The sequence below is a fragment of the Schistocerca cancellata genome, chromosome 2 (assembly GCF_023864275.1).
Source record: "Schistocerca cancellata isolate TAMUIC-IGC-003103 chromosome 2, iqSchCanc2.1, whole genome shotgun sequence".
In the NCBI taxonomy this organism is placed as follows: domain Eukaryota; kingdom Metazoa; phylum Arthropoda; class Insecta; order Orthoptera; family Acrididae; genus Schistocerca; species Schistocerca cancellata.
The window spans coordinates 822955687-822971851 of NC_064627.1; the positions used below are offsets into that span (position 1 = coordinate 822955687).

At 39.5% G+C, this 16165-nt stretch overlaps 1 protein-coding gene across 1 annotated transcript in view; it reads left to right on the top strand.

Moving 5' to 3' along the window:
• Positions 1-16165, top strand: part of LOC126158988 (insulin receptor substrate 1) — a 220438-nt gene that overhangs the window by 97161 nt on the left and 107112 nt on the right. The window contains exons 9-10 of the mRNA XM_049916480.1: positions 13914-14115; positions 15803-15999. Coding sequence (XP_049772437.1) covers positions 13914-14115; positions 15803-15999 — 399 coding nt within the window. The remainder of the gene's footprint in view (positions 1-13913; positions 14116-15802; positions 16000-16165) is intronic.

The following is a 16165-nucleotide window of genomic DNA, read 5'->3' on the forward strand; positions in this document are numbered from 1 at the left end:
GGAAATGAAAATCTGTTGTTTGAGGCTGTGGTTGTGTCACCCAATATATGAGGCACTTGATTCAATGCTCAGTAAACCATCCTTGTTTCCACAACAGAAATTGACATTTTTTAATAATGACCTATATATGGATATGGTTGGTTCTACGTGAAATTGGAGAAGTCCCGACCTGGCAGGGGCTGGAGAAAGGGTGCCAGAAAGGAAGGGAGGAAGGTTAGGTGCCAAAGAACCAGTGCTTATACTCATACAGTTTCATTTTCCCAGAACTTACCATTACTGACCTGCAATTGACAGAGTATTATTTTTTGAATGACCTTTATGTCATATGACATGCTCACATACCAATAGACTGCCTGACAGGAAGCTTGTGAAAATTATAAAATTTTAGTTAAGCTGTGAGAATTTTTTGAAATCCACTCTAAACTGCTTACAGTGTGTAATCTTTTAGATGGCAGACTTCTCCCTAGTCCTGAATCGGTAGAAGTCGGTAAACGTCAGGAGGCTTCGGTAGGGACGCAGTTTCGACTGCTGCCAACATTACATAGCTGACTGTGTTGTACAAGGTAGCCATTGTTGTCTGCTTTGTTATTGTTTTGCACTGTACTGTTCTGTGTGTTTTTATTGTGCAGTTGTGCTAAACATTATCAAAGTGAGTGAAGAGGCAGTTGCTGGCCCATCTCGGGAGTTGCCAACAACCCCTACCGGTAGGCCTACGATTAGAAGGAAACAAGTATTACGTAGCGATGCTCGCAAAATTATATTGCGTGTGATTGAATGCTGCGAAAGGGAAAGGAAGCAGAAAAAATTGCTTCACCCCAATTATAAATCTTCAGTGAGAGCTGCTACATACACAGGACAAAGCATGCGTAGCATTGGAAGATTCAAACAGTTTTCCAAGAATCATCCTGGCGTATCACCAGAAACGCCTGGCAAGAAAAGGCGAGTTTCCATTTCAGATATTTTGTTCGTGATCACTTTGACGGAGCCCCCTATTTCATCTGAATTACCTTATATTTCATTTTTCCTTGCTACCGTATTGCTTTGTGTGGAAACAACACTGGTTACTGTATTATTTCGAAACACATTCATATTACAGTACATTTCCAAATTTAAAAAAAAATACATGCTGTGCAGAAGGCATTTTCTTATAAATCTTTCTCTCTCTTTTAACTTAGGAAAAGAACTGAAGAAATCAAAGTAATGATCGATGATTTCAACCAGCGTGTCATTTGCGACACGGTAGCGGAATTTTATTCAGTGCGGAAGATTGTGCCGAGCCTGCGAACACTGCTTCCAGTTTTGCACGACAAAATGGAGTATTGTCTCGCTGAGAAAAGTACTTTTGTCTATGGGATTCATATGGCGTAAGGTGGAAAACAAGAGGAATGTGTTGTTAGAACGTCCAGACATTGTGCACTGGCGATCTTGTTTCAGTGTTGATATGAAGAACTTCAGGGAAGCAGGCAGAGAAATATTTTATCTCGATCAATCGTGGATCGATAATAACTTAACATTTAATAAATGTTGGGAGGGGAAGGGTGACTTACGTGAAGAGAGTGTCGTTGGTGTCACTGAATGGGGGAGCTCACCGAGAAGACCGATAGTTGCAAGTGTCGGAACCAAGAGTGGGTTCGTCAAGGAAGGGCAACTTATGTTCTTGGCAAAGTCGACAAATGGCCGGTCAGGTGAATTCGGAAAACTTTGAGAAGTGGTTCGGAGAGAAGGTACTGCCAAATCTCCCGCCTAATTCAGTAATAGTTATGGATAACGCTCCTTACAAATACAGGCAAACAGAGAGAACTCCAATGAAGTTTGACACAAAAGTGCAAATGCTGGAGTGGCTGCAACGCAGAAATATCCCCTGTGATGAGAGTATGAGGAAGGACGAGCTGTATGCAAAAGTACGAGCGAATAAGCCAGCTGAGAAGTCTTTTGCTGTAAACCTGTTGGCTGAAAGCAAAGGCCACCAGGTCGTTCGCTCGCCACCTTACAACTGCGACTTAAATGCAATAGAATTAGCATGGGCAAAGATAAAAAGGCATGTTAGGGAGCACAACATATCAGGGGACTTGGCTGCCACCGAGCGAGGTGGCGCAGTGGTTAGACGCTGGACTCGCATTCGGGAGGACGGCGGTTCAATCCCGCGTCCGGCCATCCTGATTTAGGTTTTCCGTGATTTCCCTAAATCGCTCCAGGCAAATGCCGGGATGGTTCCTTTCAAAGGGCACGGCAGACTTCCTTCCCCGTCCTTCCCTAATCCGATGAGACCGATGACCTCGCTGTCTGGTCTCCTTCCCCGAAACAACCAACCAACCAACTTGGCTGCCACAAACATGCTGAATCTTGTGGACGCAGTTTTCCAGTCGGTTAGTGCCAATGATTGGTAAGGATATTGCAAGAAAGTTAAAGAAACAGAAGAAGAATATTGGGTACATGATGGTGTCGTCAAAATTGCTGTGGATGAAATTATCATTAACACAGCCACATCAGATGTAAGTGAGGAAGACTCAGACACACAAACGGAAGACAGTGACAGCGAAAGCGATTGATCACATGGCGTGAAATGTTTTTACAAAAGATCACAGCTTGAATAAATAACAAAAACAATCTCCTATTAGTTTGTGTAAATTGTATTTCTTTTCTATTTTAATCAAACACAGAAATGGAACACAGTGACAGTGATAGCGGTGGACCACATGGCTTTAAATGTTTTTACAAAAGTATGACATCTCGAATAAATACAAAAAACAATCTGCCATTCATTGCGTCGTAAATTTTATTTCTATTTCAGACTGTTTCCATTCCTTGCGATAAGCGTACTTCATTGCTGCAGTTAAGATATTTAGTAAACACTAGCTGTACGCCCGTGCTTCGCAACGGAAGAAATCTTGGAAAGTTGTTGACCGATTGATTTAAAATTTTGGCACAACATTTTTTAGGAATATGCTCATGGTTTTATATACTTTTTTAACATGTTTGCGAAATGTGTTGCGAATAGTGTTAGTAGTGAAGAAATAATAGAACAAAACGTCATGCCTGACACGGCACTTCTTCATGCATCTCGAAGTTTACCACGTCATATCGCCTGAATTATATGCCATAAAGAGACATAAATTTGCTGGCGCATTTACTGATATAAGTGGATACTGTATGCGAAATATGTTGCAATTAGAGTTAATAGTAACGAAATAATAGATTAAAACGTCATGCCTACTGCGGCAGATTTACAGTATGTACTGAGAAAATGTAGTAAGTGACAACCTTTTTTCCTTTCATTATTTTGTGGGGGGTGTCAGTGAGAAAATTTTCGTAAAGGTTTGAAATTGTATGTAACGTTTGTTGCTAGTCGCTAAGTGCTCTTATTCTCAAATGGTGGATGCATAAATCTGGGTATTTTCCCACGGTGGCATCTCATTGTTTATGACGTCATATCTCCTCAAGAATGTGTCTTTTTTTTTTTTTTTTCCGCTATGAACCTTTGTGGGCGTCCGGAGAACAAATCACCAAAATTTCATCGGAATCGGATGAATGGTTTGGGAATGCACAGAGGGCAGACATACATACATTCATTTTTATATATAGAGATTGACAGTTACGTTATACTATATGACCTGTTAAAGTATATTTAAATTTTATAATTAATAGTTTAACATTGTGGGGAATGAAATAAAATGAAAAAAATGTGAGCAGTGGGAATTGAACACGAGTCCACTGCATGACAAGCCTTTACCTAATCAATTGCGCTACGCATGCATGCTACAGTGACCTAACTGTTGAAACATTGTCCATTTCTCTTTTCGGGCATTCGGAGAACAATCACCAAAGTTTCATTGCAATCGGATGAATGGTTTGTGAGCGCATTCATTTTTATATATATAGATTTTAATATACATGACACTTTCAGTTTCGTTTACGAACAACATTTAAAGTGAGTTTTACTTCCAAGCCTTTCGTCTGCTTTCATGTAAGCATGACACGCAATTTGTAGTGCCTTCACTGCAACTGGTAGGTGTGCCTTGTCCCCCCCAACGGCTCCTCTCCCCTCGCCAGCCAATGCTTGCTTCCTCCTCTCCCCGCACTCCCCTCACAACTCTGCCGTCTTACAGTTAACACACTGTACAGGGTTTAGAAGGTTTTTTGCTTAGCATTAAATGTGTACTGGCACACATATCTGCTTATGTTATGTGAGTAGCACCCCTTATGGTGGTAAATATTTTCACAATAACTTCACTTAACAGTAAGATGACCTGTATGTGATCCACCTGAGTCATCAACTGTGTACTATATTTCTCAGTCGTATTAAAAACAATAATTGATGGAATGGGAAACCAATAATTGTTAATTTTGTCATTATACAGTTTTCTTTATGGGTGAAAAGCATGCTTAAATAAAGGAGCTACATAGTGGTATGAACACTACCATCTCATAAGTTCATACCACAGTGAAAACTGATTTAAGATAAATGGTAACAATAAATGGATGTAATGTAGATTGTTCAAGCTTCAAAATGAAAAAAAAAAACAATTAGTTGATAAAGCCCACTACGGATTCAGAACCGTCACATTATACAGCTGTGCCAACCAGACTTGAAACAACAATGCATATAGTAACAGACCTGGAACACATTGATAATGGCAATAGATGGGACTGTACTGCTTGTGTAGCAGCCTGCTGCTTGAAAATAGAGAGCAGCAACATAACATTGACACAGTACGGAAGATACTCGACAAGCAGCACAGTAGTGTCTCGCCCAGCCTGTTCTAGATGACCAACAGTTTAATAGGGTTGTGAACCACGGTGCAACTTATGTTGTTTCAGTCACCAAACTATTGCCAGAAAAAAGTTATTCAGCAGTCCACAGATTGAATCCGAAACCAATAATATATTCACAAACATTATGGTTTTGTGATAACTGAAATTTTCTCTCTTTGTAGCACTAACTGCAGAGCCCCAATTTTTTGTATATGCTGCCATAAGGCACATTGTCTGAACTCCTAATAGGGCAGAATTATACTACTGTAGGCCTAGTTTCTAACTCAACAATGTTTAATACACTACTGGCCATCAAAATTGCTACACAACGATGATGACGTACTACAGATGCGAAATTTAACTGACAGGAATAAGATGCTGTGATATGCAAATGATTAGCTTTTCAGGGCATTCACACAAGGTTGGTGCCGGTGGCGACACATACAACGTGCTGACATGGAGAAAGTTTCCAATTGATTTCTCATACACAAACAGCAGTTGACCAGCATTGCCTGGTGAAATGATGTTGTGATGCCTCGTGTAAGGAGGAGAAATGCGTACCTCGCAATTGCAGTTTATCATATCGCAATATTGCTGCTCGCATTGGTCGAGATCCAATGACTGTTAGCAGAATATGGAATCAGTGGGTTCAGGAGGGTAATACGGAACGCCGTGCTGGATCCCTATGGCCTTGTATCACTAGCAGTCGAGATGACAGGCATCTTATCCGCATGGCTGTAACAGATCGTGCAGCCACGTCTCGATCCCTGAGTCAACAGATGGGGACATTTGCAAGACAACAACCATCTGCACAAACAGTTCGACGACATTTGCAGCAGCATGGACTATCAGCTCAGACACCATGGCTGCGGTTACCCTTGACGCTGCATCACTGACAGGAGCGCCTGCGATGGTGTACCCAGTGACGAACCTGGGTGCACGAATGGCAAAATGTCATTTTTTCGGATGAATCCAGGTTCTGTTTACTGCATCATGATGGTCGCATCCATGTTTGGCGACATCACAGTGAATGCTCATTGGAAGCATGTATTTGTCCCATACTGGTGTATCACCTGGCGTGATGGTATGGGGTGCCATTGGTTACACGTCTTGGTCACCTCTTGTTCGCATTGATGGCACTTTGAACAGTGGACGTTACATTTCAGATGTGTTATGACCCGTGGCTCTACCCTTAACTCGATCCCTCTGAAACCCTACGTTTCAGCAGGATGATGCATGACCGCATGTTGCAGGTCCAGTACGGGCCTTTCTGGATACAGAAAATGTTCGACTGCTGGCCTGGCTGGCACATTCTCCAGATCTCTCACCAACTGAGAACGTCTGGTCAATGGTGGCCGAGCAACTGACTCGTCACAATACGCCAGTCACTACTCTTGATGAACTCTGGTATCATGTTGAAGCTGCATGGGCAGCTGTACATGTACACACCTCCAAGCTCTGTTTGAGTTAATGCCCAGGCGTATCAAGGCCGTTATTACGGCCAGAGGTTGTTGTTCTGGGTACTGATTCCTCAAGATCTACGCACCCAAATTGTGTGAAAATGTAATCACATGTCTCCCATAGTGCTCAGAGCCATTTGTAATCACGTCAGTTCTAGTATAATATATTTGTCCAATGAATACCCCTGTATCATCTGCATTTCTTCTTGGCGTAGCAATTTTAATGGCCAGTAGTGTATAATTGTAACCACAATAAATAATTTTAAGTGCACAATGACAGCACAATATAGGGGATATACATTTTGTGACAATAAAGATAAGACTCATAATGTGCATACTCTCTTATTACTTTTATTTGTTTTACCAGCATGACTTCTTAGTCTATGCAAGTGGGTTTGCTGTCATGGCTTCTAACACAACTTAATTCCTGTGGATTTTTGTCATGTCTTTTGTGTTGAAGGCACTTTAATCCATTCAGTTTCACACAGCATAAATACAAAAATACTCAATTTACAGACAAATTAATGAGCATCATCTGCAGCCATACTTTGCAGTGGAAATAGTCTGTACTGAAAAATAAAAATAATAATTAAAAAGCCATTCATAAATAACATGATGATGATGATGATGATGATGATGATCTGTGTTACAGTTCTACTGGACCATGTATTTGAAGTGTGTCAGAATGACCTTAGGTGTCGTTTAAGTGTTAACATATTTACTGCTATTCAGTTTAGAGTTAACTCTTTATTTGTGCAGAATTAAAAAAACAAACAATAACAACAAGGAAAATAATTAATGTACTCGTGCTTTTGAAAGTGAGACATTTCTTATTGATGAGAGTCTCTTTTTATCACCATAGTTGACATAACGTACTTCCTTACTATTTGCAAGTGACGTGCATCTATTAGAAGGACAGTTGCACTTCCTGTGGATAACTGTGTACTTTCTTCCATCCCCCTTCAACCTCCATTAACTTAGTCCACCAGTCCAGCTGGTTGTTATGGTGAGTTCTTGGTGGTGGAATAGCAAACCAAACCTGAGAGGAAGTGTGTTGCAGCAATGTGTGTAAGTCCTGCGACGCCTGTGAACCATCAGCGCACATACTCATTTCCACTGAGTGACGACACTGGTGTGAGCCCTGCACCCTCTGCCCCTGCCCCCACCCCCACCCCCAGAGGTGGTCGGCGATCGGGGGCAGGCATCACAGCCCCAAGAATCGGTACGTATTAATATCATTTGCTGCAAGCTCCTCGGGAAAAATTTAAAGACACTTATGAAAGGTGTCTATGGTTTTCTCTTTTACTTTGCTCCAAATATTTGTCAGTGCACTATCTTCTTTCATTATGAGGCTATTGACTGCCACTGCAATTAAGAGGTGAGAACAAGGAAGACAACAGCAGTTAGGTGAGTCATAATTGGTTGGAGGAGGCAGCATAGAATTATAACAATAATTAAAATTTGTCAGGCATAACATTGTGTTCCCTGTACAAAAGTTAATACTGTGGCTAAGCTAGTACTTCATACAGTCCTTTGTCTCAGGAGGGCAGAAAAACGTGCAGGAAAGCTTCTGTAAAGTTTAGAAGATAGGAAAGAGGTACTGGCAGAAATGAAGCTGTGAGAATGGGTCATGAGTAGCTCTGTCATTAATTGTGTTGACAATTAAAGACAATGCAAGGTTCCAGGGTTGGAGTTCTTGAACAGTACACTGTTTTAATGATAGAAAATTTCAAAACAGTGCACTTGATTACACAATGAAAGGTTGATTCTGGTGAATAAATTTCTAACTACTTTGCCTTTTTCTGTGACTCTCTCTCTCTCTCTCTCTCTCTCTCTCTCTCAGCTCAAGCACATCAGATGTCCAATGGGCCAGTGGGTATGCAATTCAGAAAAGCTCATTTGTATTTGATCCATACTCATGTATAAATGTTTGTACGGGTGGAGCAAAAGAAACTGCTCTCAAATTAGAGGTTCATTTAAACACAAGTGTTATGGCCCTCTTGAAGGTGGTGGTATATGTCATTACATTCCTCTGACCTGTGAACTGGTACATGAAGCTTGTTACAAGGAAATCCACAGTTTAATATAAAATTTGAACCATGGTGCAACTCAACATTTTTCACACAGACAAGTTATACCGAAGATGAAAGAAGTTATTTATGGCATAAAATATCCTAAGGTCAGCCAGGGTTAAACCTGCAAAAAGTTGGATTTTTTGTCGTGTGACCCACTCGACCATCAAATTTAAAACTGGCTGTACAGTCAGCTCATTGTGTGTTGTCTCTAGCCTGAAGGCTGGTTTGAATCTGTATTGCTCTTGAAAATACCTGCAAAACAATGCAGATGTTGTTGGGATGTGTTTTGTGTATTGTGTTTGGAAACTAGCTTAGCTGTTCCGTTCACTCACGGTACTTGCTGCTGAAAATACTAATGCCTGCTTTACTCTTTGCCCTCAGGCTTGAATTCAGTACCTCACGTTCCTGTCTTGGATTATTTCACTTGCAGTGCTAGTTGTACATTAACAGTGATACACAGCAGTATCAATAGGTTCATTCTTCAAAATTTTAGTGTTTTATCCATAACGGATGCAGTTGAACTCCATGACGGTTCCTTTATAACAATATTATGAAAAGGAAAGTTGCTACTCGCCATATAGCGGAGAAGCTGAGATGCAGATAGGCACAACAAAAAGACTGTGACAATGCTTTTTACCATTAAGGCCTATGTCAGCAATAGGCAACACACACACACACACACACACACACACACACACACACACACACACACACACACGCCAATGCAACTCTTACACAGCTGGTTTCAGTTGCCTGAGACTGCAGTTGTGTGCGTGCGTATATGTGTGTGTGTGTGTGTGTGTGTGTCGTCGTCGTCGCCTATTGTTGACGAGGGCCTTAATGGCTGAAAGCTTTATTTGTGACAATCTTTTTGCTGTGCCTGCCTGCAACTCAGCATCTCTGGTATATGGTGAGTAGCAACTTTCGTTTTCATAATATTGTTACATTACATCCTGGATTTTCCACTGTTCGTTTATTGGGTGTAGAATAATAACAGCTACTACTCACAGAAGAAGATGGTTATATTTAACGTACAACTGGTTTTGAACGTGTGCCCATCTTCAGTTGGTTTACATTCGAGCACACATTTCCATTCTTAGTTTTGGAGATCAGTGCTTAAATAAAAAATAAACAGAGATGTGAGTCAAAGTGCTGCATATTATCCACTTATTTGATATTCTTTGATGTACTTAATTACAGAATGACAAAATATATTACTACTGTTTAGAGTTGTGTGCAAAATTAATTTTCATGCTCTTGGGCATGCTGTCATCCTAGATTGAAGTGAATATACAGCAATAGTCAAGATGACTCACATGTGAATTGTAATGGTTTAATGTGACCCTGAGGAACTGACATGCAAACATGCTTTGTGAATGTGGAAGACACAGGGATTGTCCTTAATATCTGATAGATAGTAGTAGCAGCAGAGATGCAAAAGCAATTGCTTGTAAACTTTCCACAATGATATTTCAGGCCATAGCTACAGCATATGTACACAGGTTAGTGTGAAACTAATTGACTACTGATAATCTATTATATTACTTGTTACAAGAAATTTATCCTTTAAACTAGCTATAGGTAAGTATAAATCTGATAGATTAATGTAAGAACTTGGTACTTGTGGCGTACTTCAGGTTCCTAGTAAGTGTTAATGTGTAAGATTTTCATTGCTGTTACAATTTGGTTTGCATCTGTAACTATGTATATCAGTAGACGATGGTATATTTTGCTTAGGGCTCAGAATTTTCAATAGTTTGTAATTTCACGTAGCTTACTTTGTATAATGTAAATTATATCTAAGAAGTATCTGCTCATATATCTCAGAAAACTTTTTTCTCCTAGTTGGTGATGTATTTTGAGTTGAACTAGCATTTCCGCTTATTAAATGTATTATTTGTCAGATAGAATTCCTCATTGAATGGTTGAGTGACGCACTATTTTCCAAAGCTGTGCCAAAGGGTTTCGGCATTTTCTAATATTAGCAGTGTAAGTGTATTGAAAGAAAGCATATGAGAAGAGGTTTTGACATTTTATTCGTCTGGCTTTACAACAGGACAGGGTAGGGGTAGGGAGGGGGGGGGGGCTGCGCTATAGTTTTATATGCAGTATTTATTTGTTGTCACTGTGAGAGAACTTAACACATATGGGTTGCCTTATTTCTTTCCTTTCTACCTGGTGCCGGCTGTGCTGTGCTGCTGTGGAACTCTGTTACTGCAGTCTTTAAATGAGTGAGACATAAATTTTCCAGTCTGCATGTGTACAGTAACATTTGATGTTATTCACTTTAATTGATAATGACAAGTTGTGTTACTGTATCAAAGGAAAATTCAGTCAAGAAAACTAATAAATAATGAGATGACAAGGCTGGCCGGTACTCACTTTCAAGAGAAATATCAGTACTGCCAATAGACACATATAAAAGTGATACATGCACTAGCTTCTGAAACTAATAGCTTCTTAGCTGACAGAGGACAGGGGGCATAAGTTTGGAAACATTAAAAAGAAAGATCAGGTCACTTAGTCCCAAGGATGAGACGGACCTATTCGTACATATATTAGTGTTAGTTCCAAAATGTAAGAATGTATAATTTTCACTTTCATATGTTTCTATTAGCAGTACTAAATATTTTGGTGCATGAAGGTAAGCAATGGACAGTGTTTGTGTCACATAATTTATTAAATTGTATGTTTACTATGCTTAGCTGAGTAACTATCAAACTAAGTATGTTTATTTTCAGTTAGCAAATCATACACTAGGAGGAAATCATACACTAGGGTAAATATGCTGTCAATGGTCTTCTTCTCCCAAATCACATCACCAGTCAAGGAAAGTCAGGCATAATAAGTGAAGATCCATTATGACACATGAAAAGCTGTAATAAATTCCACAGAATTTGAATATTCTATGCTAGACAGGACTCAAGCCTATTTCCTTGTCCTTCACTGACATTGCTCTTCCAATTCAATGTGACCTTAAATGACTTTGTCATCTGTGGGACATTTAACCATGATGTTATTTTTCCAGTTGGACTGAGATAGAGTTTTAACCCACTGCCACCTCTTTCCTATAAGAATTTCTGGCTTTTAGTTAATTAGAACTGAAACTCCAAAATTGTTTGTTGCATATTCAATGGTCAAACTAGATCTGTCCGCTTTATGTAAAGAGTGTTTTTGAATTCAGGTGTCATTTGAATTTCAGTTAAGCTTCAAAATAAATAAATAAATAAATAAATACTTCATTTAATATAACATTAAATAAATAAATAAATACTTCATTTAATATAACATTGTCACTGTGTAATTCAGTCAGAACTTGTGTTTGAAGTAATTGGCAGAAACAACAGTCATACTGTCATAGGTTAACAATTAAGTTGACTGCTAGTGATAAACACAAGATCTGGCTGCGAATCCCTGTTTGGCTTAAATTTTTCATTTATCACAACATTACATTGAAAGTTAAGCATTTCTGAGTGATTTGGACTGATATTTCTTGTTGTTGCCTCTTAGTTGGTTCCATTAATTTACTTTATGAGTGTTTAATCCAATTGGTTTACTGCAGAATTCTTGGAAAATATTCTCATTTTGATTATAATAAACTTTCTTGAGTCTAAGAAGCTTATGTGCACGAATCAGCAATGTTTTAGAAAGTATTGCTTGTGCAAAACTCAGCTTGCCCTTTTCTCACATGAAATACTGAGGACAATGGATGAAGGGCAACAGGTAGAGTCCATATTTCTTGATTTCTGGAAAGCATTCGACACGGTGACACATTGCAGGCTGTTGATGAAGGTACGAGCATGTAGGATAAATTCACAGATATGGGAGTGGCTCGAAGACTTCTTAAATAATAGAACCCTGGAGTGCCCCAGGAAAGTGTGGTAGGACAGCTCTTGGTCTCTATATAAATAAATGATTTGGTGGGGAGAGTGGCCAGCAGTCTGCAGTTGTTTCCTGATGGTGCTGTGGTGTACGGTAAGGTGTCGAAGTTGAGTGACTTAGATAAAATTTCCAGTTGGTGTGATGAATGGCAGGTAGCCGTAAATGTGGAAAAATGTAAGTTAATGCGGATGAGTAGGAAGAACAAATTGTGATGTTCAGATACAGTATTACTAGTGTCCTGCTGGACATAATCAAGTCATTGAAATATCTGAGCGTAACATTACAAAGCAATATGAGGTGGAACGAATATGTGAGAACTATGGTAGGGAAAGCGAATGGTAAACTTTGGTTTATTGAGAAAATTTTAGGGAAGAGTGGTTCACCTGTAAAGGAGACCGCATGTAGGACGCTGGTACAACCTATTCTTAAATACTGCTCAATTGTTTAGGATCTGCACCAGGTCAGATTGAAGAAAGACATCAAAACAATTCAGTGGCAGGCTGCTAGATTTGTTATTGGCAGAATCGAAGAACATGTAAGTGTTACAGAGATGCTTTGGGAACTCATATGGGAATCCCTGGAGGGAAGGCAACGTTCTTTTCGAGAAGCACTATTGAGAAAATTTAGAGAACTGGCATTTGAAGCTGACTGCTCAATGATTCTAGTGTCACCAACATACATCGCACATAAAGACCACGAAGATGAGACACGAGAAAATAGGTTTCATATGGAGGCGTTCAGACAGTTGTTTTTCCCTTGATCTGTTTGCGAGTGGAACAGGAAGGGAAATGACAAGTAGTGGTACAGCGTACCCTCCACCACAAACCGTACAGTGACTTGCAGTGTATCTATGTAGATGTAGATTGATTCTCAGCATAACTGAAAGTTGAATCAAAACTTTGTATGAATCTGTTTGTGTGCATAAAAAAGATGCATATTGCCTCCCTTATGAAATAAGAGGTACATGAGTGGCAATGTCTTTTTCGTGAATAGAGATGTTTTTTGAAACAGAATCTGGGCTACCTACATTATTCAGTCTTTGTAATGATAATTATCATCCAATATTGATTTTTCATGTAATTGCAGTGTTGCATGAGAGTAATGGCCAAGTACCACATAGATCAAATGTTCCTTAGTGAATCATAGTATGCAGTTCTTCCTTGCTTGCCATTACTTTCTGGCATACTCCACACACTTATTTTGCCTTGTTAATTGCCTCCTGAAGATATTACTTGATGGGTCCATGAGAGAGCGACCATACGTTGACACCTCTTTGCATCACAGGGTAAATGATTACATTGCATAATGTGATCAGTACTAGAAATGGCAAAAGATTTTAGCAGCCAGGATGGGTACTTCAGAGAACCACCATATTTCAATTACATCACAGTTTAACATGCCATCAGTGAATTGCACGAAACCAGCACAAAGCACTGAAGAATTTATTGTTCATTCATTGCGAAAATAATATTTATTAAAGCTATTCTATGTATATCAGTTAAGCACTACATCTCTTGCACATCATGTGGTGTATCTTCCACCAATTAGTTTAATTGCATTTTAGATGTACAAGTTGACTAGATAAATGTAGAATGCTTGTAGAAGAATTGCACTACATTTGTCCTCTATATCTTATGGTTTAGCTCTGTTACAGCTAAAAATGATTTTGTGGGAACAAACTGGCTTACATTAGAAAAGATATAGAAGTCAAGCAACTAATATTCATTTGTACATTTTGTCATAGGTTCAACTGGTCAGGGACGTGAAAGGTGTGACAGCTTGCCTTCGAGGGCCCGTACAACGAGTGAAGGTCACCCTCAACCACTGCCTGGAATTCTGGGAGCCTCCCGAGGTGGTCATCTGGTGCCTGGCCATGGTCACCGTCCCACTTCTGTATATGGCCGTGGTATATCCCATTCTCCTCCTGTTGGATCTAGTCCTGTGAGGTAAACTTCATTGCAGTTTTAAAACCATTATTAGTTGATATAGTGTGTTTCTAGTGACTTCTTGTGTAGACACACATTATTTCAACAGTAACTTTTGTGGCAGTGGTCTTATTAGAAACAACCAGTGTCTTTAATACCATTTTACTTCACAGTCATCATTAATACCCTATTGCCTCTCAGCGAGTTTTACTTTTTTTCCCCCATTGTGTTTACCATAAAACTTTTCATATGAACTCTTGTAGATACTGCATAACCATTGCTGTGAATGGCCAGACTAAATAGGCACCAACAGTTTACTTTTGAAGTAATTTCAGGTCAAATAAAACAGTAGACCAACACCAGGAAAATGAATGTGTCAGTGAATTATGGAGGTGTCTGAAGATAAACATCAGTTAAAATGTGTCATTAACAGGATGTTCACATTATTTTTGCCAAACTCCTGTATGTTATTTAGCAGTTTCTCATATTCACTAAGGTGATGTCATTTGCTTTGTTGTGTAGTTGAGGAGCAGAAAAACACAAATACAGGTATGTTTAGTAAACATCAAAATGTTGAAGTTATGTTAGTCCAGCTCTTTTGGCAGGCACCACAAGAGATGCATTACACACTGCAGAGTGATATACTGCCAAAATTCCTAGTATGTACATTCCTAGAATAGTTAACTAATATATTGCATCATCCTGCATATATCTCTCGAAAAGATCATGAAGGTGAAATAAGAAAGATCCGAGCTCACATGGAGGCTGACTGACAGTAGTTCATCACATGCACCATTTGTTAGTGGAGCAGGAGAGCAGGGAAGTGATAATGGCACACAAAGTACCCTGCACCACACGCCATAAGGTGGCTTTCGGAGTGTAGATGCAGATGTATGTTGCTAGTGTTAATGCTGTTGGTCATGTTGCTAGTGTTAATGCTGTTGGTCCCACAAAAGTTTTAATATGTTCCTGTGCTACATTACAAACATTGTCACCTCCATTCTAAGAGAATCTATCAAGATTGAATTGGTAAGTGGCACACGCGCGCATGCATGTGCTCACCCACACCCACACAAGCGCGAGCGCGCGCGCGCGCGCGCGCGCACACACACACACACACACACACACACACACACACACACACACACACACGTACTAGTTGGATGTAAATTGTAAACCTCAAGCAGGTTGTGTTACATTAAGTGTCTGTAGAAAAGGTTACCTGCCAATGTATTCACTCATTAGGATAATTCTATCTGGCCACATTCCCACAAAATATTCAATGTATATACCGGGAAAGGTTTTGTTTTCACAATACATTATTTTAATACATGGATTTGCAGCCATAGAAAATTTTGCATTGATATCATATGAATTGAATCACACTCTGTGGTAGCAGCATACATATGGCTGTAGACAAAACTCTATTCACAAATGCCCATCATGTGTCATTATACCAACTCAGGTAAGGTAAATGCTACCAGACACTCTCTCAAACGGTCATAAAAAGTGAGATTTCTGAAATCTAAAATAAAGACTCTTGTAAATTACATCATCTTGGGAGGAATTGCCATACAAAAATTCATGATAGACTTAAGACTTAATTTGGTTTTGGATAAATCATGGATCACCATTATCTGCTCTTTTTAAGACAGCAGTTTAACATTTATGTACTAAATTTTAGGGTGTATTAAATATTGTTTTGCAGTCCAAATTCTGGTGCTTGTTCAACTGATTCTGCTGGATCATCGCTGTCCATTGATGAGGGCGATGGATGGGGTGGAGATGGAGATCAGGGCTGTCCCACTGGTGCACGCTATGGGACTGGCCACTCTCTCACACCAGATGAGCCGGCAATCCTTGAAGAGAACTGTGATGACTACACTTGGACCCAACCTGGATCAGGTATGTTACATCTGTGGAGATCATTTCTTTTCTTTTGAGATGCATTGCTGCTACCACTGACAAGATTTTTTTTAGATATGTATTGTGGCTGGCAGGCATGGGAGATTGAAGAAAGATCATGCAATAATGAAACAGAAGGAGAAAATTTAAATCTTAAGAGTGTATG